Raw genomic sequence first — 9,556 nt, forward strand, 5'->3', positions numbered from 1 at the left:
GGATTGAACTCAGACCCTTGTGCTTGCCAGGGAAAAGCTTATTCTACTGAGCCATCTCCCCAGCCCCCAGGCCCCTGCTTAGGCAAGCATAGGGACCAGGGTTCAAGGCCCAGCACCACAGGCCTTGCCGATACCACACTTGGGCACACTGAGTCAGCCACTGAGACAGGGGGTGTGCCACACCCCTGTAACTAAAGTACTAGGGAGGCTGGAAACAGGAGGATCACTATGAGTCTGAGCTGCATAGAGACCCTGTACCAAATATATAAAAGAAAAAAAAAACTTAAAAACAGCTGCAGTTTTTCACTTTTGCAAATGCAAAAATTTGTCTGCATTTTGCCTGCTTCCAAAAGATGTCATTAGTACTTGGAATAATGCCACACACTGAATAAAGCATATAAATTTACACATCTCCCAAATGATTCAGAGCAAGTCCTTAAATCTCAAACTTCCAAGCCTCTAACTACAACCCGATCACTTACTAATAAGCCCCTTCCTCCAGTTTCCAGTAGCATATGCTCTGGGCAGCAGCATCCATTGAGTCCATCTTTCTACTGATGTCTACTCACAGCTGCTGGTTTTTCTCTATTGTGTACCAGGAAAAGACTTCCATCTTCCTTCCACTCTGCCTGATTCCAGGATCAGCTCCCATAGTGTAGCTATTTATTATTTGCAGCACTGCACTTCCAGTACCAAAGTATATAGACTTTCAGTGCTCTTTAAGAAATTACCACATAAATGGCTTTCAACAACACTCATTTAGCTCCTAGCCCTGTGGGTCAGGAGGTTCAACTTAATGGTCCTCTGCACAAGGTCCCACAGGGCGGAAATCATTGTCAATCTCATCTGAGGCTCAAAGTCCTCTACAAATTCACTCGCTGAAGGCAGAATTCAGTTCACTTCCATCAGCAATAAAATTCCCTCTTTTATTTGGTATTGGCAATCAAACATAGGATCTTGGGCTTGCCAGGCAGGCCCTTGTGCTGCTGAGCTGTATCCTCAGCCCTGATCCCATTTGCTTGCTGTATGCCAGAAAGAAAACAAACTCAGCAACTTGGAGGGACACCCTTGGATCCTTGCCGCATGGCCACCTCCTCCAACAGGGTTGTCGCTTTCCACCAGGTCAACAGGACAGTATCTGATTCTGCTACTTGAGTCTTTTAAGGACTCACTTGGTTAGGTTAGATCCATCCAGGATTATCTCTTCTAATTAACACAGGATCCCACAATTTGCAACCTTAATCGCAAGAATTAATTCCCTTCATATTTCCAAGATATGTCCACAGTGAACAAGCAGAGCTTGCCTGTCAAGGGGTGGGAAAGTTGGGGCCACCTTAAGAATCACTTATGATATTAGAATATCATTAGGCCCACTGCTGCCCCTCTAACCTGGGAGGCTGCATTCGATTGCTGGCTTTCGCTGTGCAGCCAAAGTGTTCTGTGTAATCACTCCTCTTTTCCCCTGCTTCCACTATCCACTTCTTGCACAGCTGTATACAGCAGTGTCCTGCTTTACCACAGTCTTTTGTCTCTCAATTTCACGTTTCTTATTTTTTGTAAAACTGGTCAGAGACACATTATGTCACCCTGCTGGTGGGCAACCAGAAAAGGCTACCAAAAGCACAACTTCATGTGGCCAACAAATCTGTTCTTCCCCGCCCTGAAACAATGCGTATGGATGGGTATATTCATGGATACTTCAGTGTTAAGGACTAAGGAGTATGAACACAATAAAAGAAGATCTTAATAACAAAATCTGCCTAGTATGAAGTACCTGACATTCTTCTAACTCCTCAGAAACACACACTTCTATAAAATAATAATTCTAACAAACTTGTTCAATAGTGTTAAGGATTTGCCAAACAGTATTCATACAGAAAGAATTCTGCTTTGTACATCAATGTTGCTGCTGGATGTGTGAAGCGCTCGTTGAGCTCTTACCTAAAACTCATAAATTAATTGTGCTTTTCTCCTATGTCCACTGCAGAAAAAGAAAGCCACATCCTCGCCCCATGCTCTGGGAAGTCCATTTTTGCATGATTGCCTTGCAGTTAGACTTGGAAGAATATTAAATATATATATTACAAACAGTATGATTTGCTCTACTTTCAGCAGTCAAGTCTAGGACATTGACAAGGACACACAAAGAAACCTTTACACTGTGAAGGAAGGTGAAGCACATGGTCTGAACAGCCATTAGATGAGGAAAACACTCTACTATCTTACAAAACCAATGTTTACTTCTGGAGTCTGACAAAATATTTAAAACTATTATGGTTTACTATATAAATATATATGTTATCATCCACAGCATTATAAAAGAGAAATCACTGCCAGGCTTCACATTTTACTATGTGATTATGGTTGTTAGCTTTCAGAGAAGAACCTAGCTATCAAAAAAGAAGTGCCGAAATAGGTCCAGTATGACATAGATGTCTTCTCTATTCTCACAGGTTCAGCCCACTGCTATTGTCCCCACAGAGTACTTATCAAGTTTTTATCACATATATCAAAGAGAGCAGAGAGCTATAGACACATTAAAGACAAGAATCAACTGTTATATAAGGACTTCTAATTCTAGGACCAGGTAAACTTATCAGGCTGAGAGAACTCTCAGGCTAAAACTGAGAAGAATTAAAAAATGTACATCAATCATTTTACATAAGATTTACATTTATTTTACATAAGATTATGGATCTGAAGTGTCTACAACAACAAATACAACTCAGAAGCCACAGATATATGTACGGATAATCTTAAGAACTAAGAGCAATTTATTTACAAAGCTTTTTACTTGGCCGGCAGTTGAGAGTCAAGAAACAAGGCATCAAGTAACAACTAACTAAGACCCAGGGCCGGGGAGATACCTCAATAGAATAAGTGCTTGCCTGGCAAGCACAAGGTCCTGAGTTCAATCTCCGGTACTGCAAAAAAAAAAAAGACCTGACTGGTAGTCTTTCAAGTCATTTCATACAAAGGGAACACCAGGGCAGCTCCTGATTCTCAGGCTAGCCAGATGCTGAGTGTCCTGCCACTGACCAGCACATACATGTCATCAGAGGGGTCTGGGCAAGGAGCACCACGCTACTTGCAGCCCCATTTGAGTCTTAGCCTCCAGCCTCCTAGGCCCTGTCCACCTTACACAAATGCTTCACAGCTGTGGATGATGTGTCAGCATCCTTCTCTTTTTCTCCTCTTTGTCACTTTTCCTTTTCTCCTCCTCTGGTGACTCCTTCTTTTTCTCCTCTACCATCTGCTCCTTTCTCTACTTTCTCTTCTTCTCCACCATCAGCTTCTTCCTTTCTTCCGTGCTCTCCTCCACTGGCTCCCTTCATGCCTTCTTTGTCACGAATGGTGATATAAACTGCTTTGTTATAGCCTTCTCGATTCCGAGCAATTTCAATGGCAAAAAACTGTATCCTGGGGGCTGGAAGATGAATAGAATTAATTACCGTCCTCCTCCAGTAATTCCTTAAGGCTACTATAAATCTATACATAATGCTGAACATGCAAACCATTCAAATAGTCACATAAGCTTCACGACATGAATTCTAATCTCATGTTAATGACAATGAAAATATCTAGTTACTTATGAGTAACATGATCTTTAAAGATATAAACATAAGATGACAGCCACCCTAAATATGTATTTCACTGATTTCTCAGTAATACCAGAGCCCTCACTCACTCTGCACACACAGCAGCAAGCTCACCAAAGATTGTATTTTCCTCTGTGTAGCCCTGAGAACAATCCAGTCGCAGCAAAGTACCGTAGTTGTAGTCTTCTACAATATCGCCAAACTTGAGGCAGAATGGCCTCCACTTCTACAAAGGCAAAAAGGTACTTTAGCTGACAAATAACAAGCTGATGCTCTTGGTCCAGAGGAGGGTCTTCCTCTGCCCCAGTGACAAAAATAACCACCGCTCAGGGGACTGATGGGACTGCTAATTGCACACTCAACCTAGTACCAAGTTTCTGTGCTATATATTCTGCCTGCTATCAGACTGCTATCACCCTCCAAAAACAATATTTTAATGTGAAATAAAAAATGTAAATCTTTTACAACAGAATTAAGATATGGCTTGTTAAGCAGATTTTCTGTTTTGTTTCAAAGTTATTGGTCAACTCAGGCCAAACTGAGTGTTCTTGCTCACTAAAGCAGAGATCAGACAAAGAAGACGGGAATTTGTATTTTTAAAAAAAAAATTTTTATTAATTTTAATGAGAAAGAAATAGCAATGAGACAGGTTCGAAACAGGTTAGGACAGTTTCAATAATTAATATATTGCATATTGTTATCGTCCCAGTAGTTATTCACCGTATAAGATGCAGACCATGATCTTTTGTCTAAACACTATTAGTACAAATCTTTCTTCTCACTGATATAAGAGAAAGTAGCTGTATATCTATCCTATTTTGCATATACATATATTGTTTTCTTCATTACAAAATGGTCCTTCATTTATATCCCCCTTTTTTGGTTTGTTTTGTCAGAAATGGGTGTCCCACTGCTGTTAGAGAAGCTGTATTAGAAGTCTTTAAAGGACCTTTTCATACTTGATGCCAGTTTAAATATTGTAGGTACTTCAATTCAGCAAAATATCCCAATAAAGTCCAATAGTCCACAATAGTTGTGGGTTATTACCAGAGATGGTATTTGTCAGAAGTTGTTCTTTTGTGTGTGTGTGTTTTTAGGGAAGGATCTACAGAGTGTTCAGAGTCTCCCTACTAGATCGGACTCATAGTGATCTGTCTGTTTACAGCCTCTTAAGAGCTGGAATTACAGGTGCTCGCCACCACGCCCAGTCTCATGGCACCCTGGGGGGCGGGGTCAGCACTGCAGTGACAGAGGTTGTTGACTTCAGCCTTTTATAGCTCAGCATATTAATACAGTATTACACTTTATACCTCGTAGTTATACTTTTCTGTTGGGTGGTTAAGACCAAATTAAAGCAAGACCTATATAACTAAAAATGAAGACAGGAATTTGGATCCAACTCATCAAGTTAGATCTTAAAAGGAGAAGGCCATTGAAAAGCAGCAATTTCCCAAAGATCAGTGACAGGTAACTAAGAGTTAAAAGTTCAGACACTTTATTTTTATTAGCTAAGGGCCTATGTTCAGAGAAAAAAAAATTCCATTATCAAGTGTATTAATCCTCTGGGCTATTATAAGACAATCACATAAGCAATGAGAAACAAGCTCCCTAGCTGTCTATGGCTTAAGAGGGATCCTGAATATCAATCCAGAGAACAAAATACCTCCTCTTATGCTCTCTACCACTCTCCAACTTCAAGCTTTCTGAATAAAATACCTATGTAAGTAAATGGATTCCTCTCACTCTTCTGCAAAGGCAATGTGAGTCAGATTTCAAAATGTCCAAGTCAAACAGAAAAAAATAGCCTCAATAACATAAATATCCATGAACCAAAAAGAGATTCATTTCATAATTCATTTAGTTGATTAGAACTACAAAAAACCCTCATTCTTTATATAATTTCCTTAAAACAACTTTCAAGAGATCAAATATATTAAAATATACTCAGAATCCAAAATTGGCCAGATAGACTATATTTGACAGAATAATCTTACCTCTTTAGCTGATTCTGATTTGAGTTCTTCCGGGTCCAACACATCTACTTTGAGTTTCTCAAAATGCTCCCGAAATTCAGAGTAGATCTGATCATCCACTTTTGTGAGTTTCAGGAACTGCGGGTCAACTGATGAAATCAGCTGCCAGAGAGTAGAACCACATACAGATGCTCAGCTCTGATTTTCCACATTTCTACCTTTCAGCCTCACTCACCATGAACCCTAGGGTTCTCAAGGCAGAAGTTTTCATTAGGAAGTATAAACAGCCTATGCCTGGCAGGAAATCAGGATGAAGTTGGAAAAGTCTAGAATTCATTGCAGTGCCTTCCACCAATCTGGCAAATGGAACATTTGGCCCTAGCACTGTTTGGCTATGGCTCTCTCTGATTGTTCCTTCCTTCGACAAAAATTCATTAAGTATCCAGTTTATACCTAGGCATTCTTTTGCCAGGTAGCAAGAAAACACTGGGCACAGAAGCACAACTCTTTCTTCTCATAACATATTCCATTCTTCCCCACCCCTAGCTCCACACATAAGATTTATACTAATTAAAACAACCTTAAAAATTTAACTATCCAACTTGTTGGCAACCATGCTTAACACAGCACAATACACTAAAATTATATACTTCATTCTGCTTAACAATGAAGACAGACAACTCACCTTATAATACACTTCAGCATGCTGCATTGCTCTCATAGCCCAGGCCATCTCAATATCTGGCTGCAAAGGAGTGAAGAACACCAGGTCAGTAATCTCCCAGTGCTGCTCCTGGGTGACAAACTACAAAGGCTTTGGATTTCTGGTTAATGCTCAAAAGGGTTACCAACATTGCTGTTACCGTCAAAGGATAAAACCTGTACTAACATAATTCAATAATACACTATTCTTTTTTATGACAATCAAAAGAACATATTTACACAGCATAATAAACAGACTGACCCACTGTTATCTTTTCTCAGCAACTAGTCAAAAGTGAGGGACTAATAGGGACTACATAAATCAGTAGATAAATTGGCTTCTCAGGACTAAATCAAATCATTGTAATCGGTAATTAACATATCCACTTATACCACTGAGTTGTTGGGATGACAAAGATAATGAACATGAAACCATTTTTTACTTTTGCATGTAGTATTTCACAATCACCATTTGTGTTTATTATATAGTCCCCTCCCCAGCCTATAAGGCCTAAAACCGAAACAGTTTTAGGAAGCATGCCCTGTTATAAGTAAGTCTTACTAATATCTCCTGTTCCTGTGGACTCTCCCACTACATAACGGATGGATGGATCCACTTCACAAACTTCAGAAAATTGGGCCAGGGAGATAGCTCAGTGGAATAAGCACTTCCCTGGCAAGTGCCAAGGGCCTGAGTTCAATCCCCAGCTCAAAAAAAAAAAAAAAAAAAAACTTCAGAAAAGTTATTTGAATTTTTCCCTCCATGCCTGAACCATGCATGAACTTCACCTACCTGCAAATCCATGTCCACTTACACTTTGAGGATCCTGTTCAACCTCCAGTTCCTCAGGAAAGCCCACTGCCTCCATGCTTAGAGGATCTATGCCCTGACCCACTGATCAAGTATGTGTTACATTCTTAGGTGGTTCTTGCTATAATTTTCAACATCTTTTTGTTTCTCAAAATACATCAAATGCCTTCTCCAGAAAGGGCTAAACCAGGGACCCTGCATACTGTGGCTGTACAATGGAATCATCTGGGGAACTTCGAAAAATACACAGGCTCGACTCACGACGTAAACATCCTGACATAGACCGTAATCCGAACAGGGTGTGGGTGGTCTTTAGAATCACCTCCCAGGTGATTCTATTAGTAATTGTCATTACTTTTAGAATCACCTCCCAGGTGATTCTAAAGAGTAAAGCAGTAAGAGGCCCATTCACAGATTCACATCGCCTATTACTACACTAGGCGAACCAAGATTGGTATAAACCGAATCAAGGTGAAGATCTGGGCAGACACGCACGGCGCCGGCAGAAGACATCGGGGGAAGGGGCGCATAATTTAATTTTAAGGCAGGCTCGCGAAGCTCTCGGGCTAGCTGTGCGGATGGGAGTTTTGGGTGAGTCATACTCACATCATTGCCATAAGACTCCGCTGGGAGAGAGAGAGCATTTGCCACAGACGCCGCCTCCCTGGAAACCTGGGGAGAAAAACGCGGGGACAAGGTGAAAATTCAAGACTGTAATCTAATCCTCTAGACTTTTCTACTTGCCCAACCCCAGAAAAGCACCTCACCGGCTCGTCTATGCCACAGGATTCCTCCATGTTGCTGCTAAGAAAGCGTGGCTTCACCTAGCCGGAAGTTGTTTCTTTTTTTTTTTCTTTTTTCTTTTTTTTTTTAAAGCACCCGTCGCCACTCAGCTTTTGATTGGAAGTGGAGCTGGCCTGGGGGAGGGTTCTAAGCTTCTGAGCCTGCGTATGAGCTCTATCCCGGAAGTACTCACTGGCCCCGCCTCCCCTGCCCTGTTTTGGGAAGGGGTGGTGTGTTGCTGCGGAGTCCGGGCCGCTGAGGTCTGTGCTTTTCAATCACTTTCCATGGTGATGATGGAAAAACTTCAATTAAAACGATGGGGATTTTGTGCCTGCACCCGGTGTGCCTTGTGCCTGGCAGACACTAAAATGTATACTCTGCGTTCGTGTATATTTACACACACACAGGCTTACACTGCAATATCTCCAAAGAAGAGAGTACATCACAAACAGGCAGGGTACTTGGCGGTGGAATGCAGAGATGTAGAATGTTATCCCTGCTCTGAAATCTCTTGATGCAGTGAGGAACGGATAAAGTGGCCAGCACAGCACGGCACTGCTCACGTTGCCAGGCATGGTCGCACACGCCTGTAATACCAGCACCTGGGGAGCTGATGCAGGAGGATTGCTGTGAGTTCGAGGTCAGACTGAACTGTGTAGTGAGGCCCTGTCTCAAAAAGACTAAGCATGAATGGGTGATAGCAGCATAAGCACAGGTACATTGTTTCATGAATTAAGAATCCTTGCACCTTGCTGAGTGTGGCAAAAACAGGGTAGCTGAAGCAAGAGTGAAGTCAAGGCCTTTGTATGGTGACTGTTAAGGAGTTGAGTGCTTAACAGCAGCAGTAAGCCACTAAAGGTCTTTAAGTGGGTCCACTTCATTCATAGCCCTACATTTTAAAACACCTAACAGGATGTGGAAGATTGATCTGAGGAGACAAAATTGGAGGCAGACTAACTTGGTAGCGGGTGATAAAACTGAAGGTCTTAACAAGTGAAATGAATTTTGAGAATAAGTTTTAGAATAATTAGGCCTTTGGACTAAATGGGGGTGGAAGATAAAGGAAAGCAAGGCTATTAGTTGGACTCCTAGGTTCTAAATACAACTAGAGATAAAATCATCCAACTATAAACTGGGTAGATGAGTATGAGTTCAAATTGAAGAGCTGAGTTTGAAAAACTTCTGAGGCATTCATATAGAATTGACAAGGCAGAGGGAGACAAGCAGTGATAAAAATTTTGAGAGCTCACACTTCAGGTTTAGTTGCACTTTCTCAATAAAGCTAAAAGGAACTGTGAAGACATAAAGAACAGCAAAGGACAGAACCATTTACGAAGAAAATAAATGGGGATCAAACAATAGCATAAAAATTAAGTTGTCAGAGAGACATCCGCAGAAAGCATGGTTCAGACTCTCAGAAGCCAAGGATAAAAGAATTTCCAGGAAAAAAGTCCAATACCATGAGTACACGAAGTCCAGAAATATTGAGAGATCTTGACAAAGGTGACAGCGAAAGCCTTAGCTGAATGATGAGGACAGAGATAAGATGGCATTGGGAAGAATACGGCATGGAAGATAAAGAAGAGATGGCAGTGACCATAGAATACTCTTATTGGGGCTGGGGGATGGCTCAGTGGAATAAGCGCTTTCCTGGCAAGCGTAAGGGCCTCAGTTCAATCCCTGGTTCC

At 41.3% G+C, this 9,556-nt stretch overlaps 1 protein-coding gene across 2 annotated transcripts; it reads right to left on the reverse strand.

Moving 5' to 3' along the window:
• Positions 1 to 3,020: 3,020 nt before the first annotated feature.
• On the reverse strand, positions 3,021 to 7,930 carry LOC101589009 (protein PBDC1-like). 2 transcript variants are annotated; one of them, XM_023707889.1, is made up of 6 exons: positions 7,853 to 7,930; positions 7,692 to 7,757; positions 6,258 to 6,317; positions 5,594 to 5,734; positions 3,714 to 3,825; positions 3,021 to 3,427 (listed from the first exon to the last, which is right to left on the reverse strand). In XM_023707889.1, the coding sequence occupies exons 1-6, from the start codon at positions 7,880 to 7,882 to the stop codon at positions 3,201 to 3,203; spliced, it is 636 nt and encodes a 211-aa protein (XP_023563657.1). In that variant the 5' UTR covers positions 7,883 to 7,930; the 3' UTR covers positions 3,021 to 3,200. The 2 variants fall into 2 exon arrangements, with proteins under 2 accessions (XP_023563657.1, XP_023563659.1); XM_023707891.1 differs by lacking the exon at positions 7,692 to 7,757 and having other exon boundaries at positions 7,853 to 7,901.
• Between the last annotated feature and the right edge of the window lie 1,626 nt (positions 7,931 to 9,556).

Source organism: Octodon degus, unplaced genomic scaffold (genome assembly GCF_000260255.1).
Source record: "Octodon degus isolate 3935 unplaced genomic scaffold, OctDeg1.0 scaffold00316, whole genome shotgun sequence".
Lineage (NCBI taxonomy): Eukaryota > Metazoa > Chordata > Mammalia > Rodentia > Octodontidae > Octodon > Octodon degus.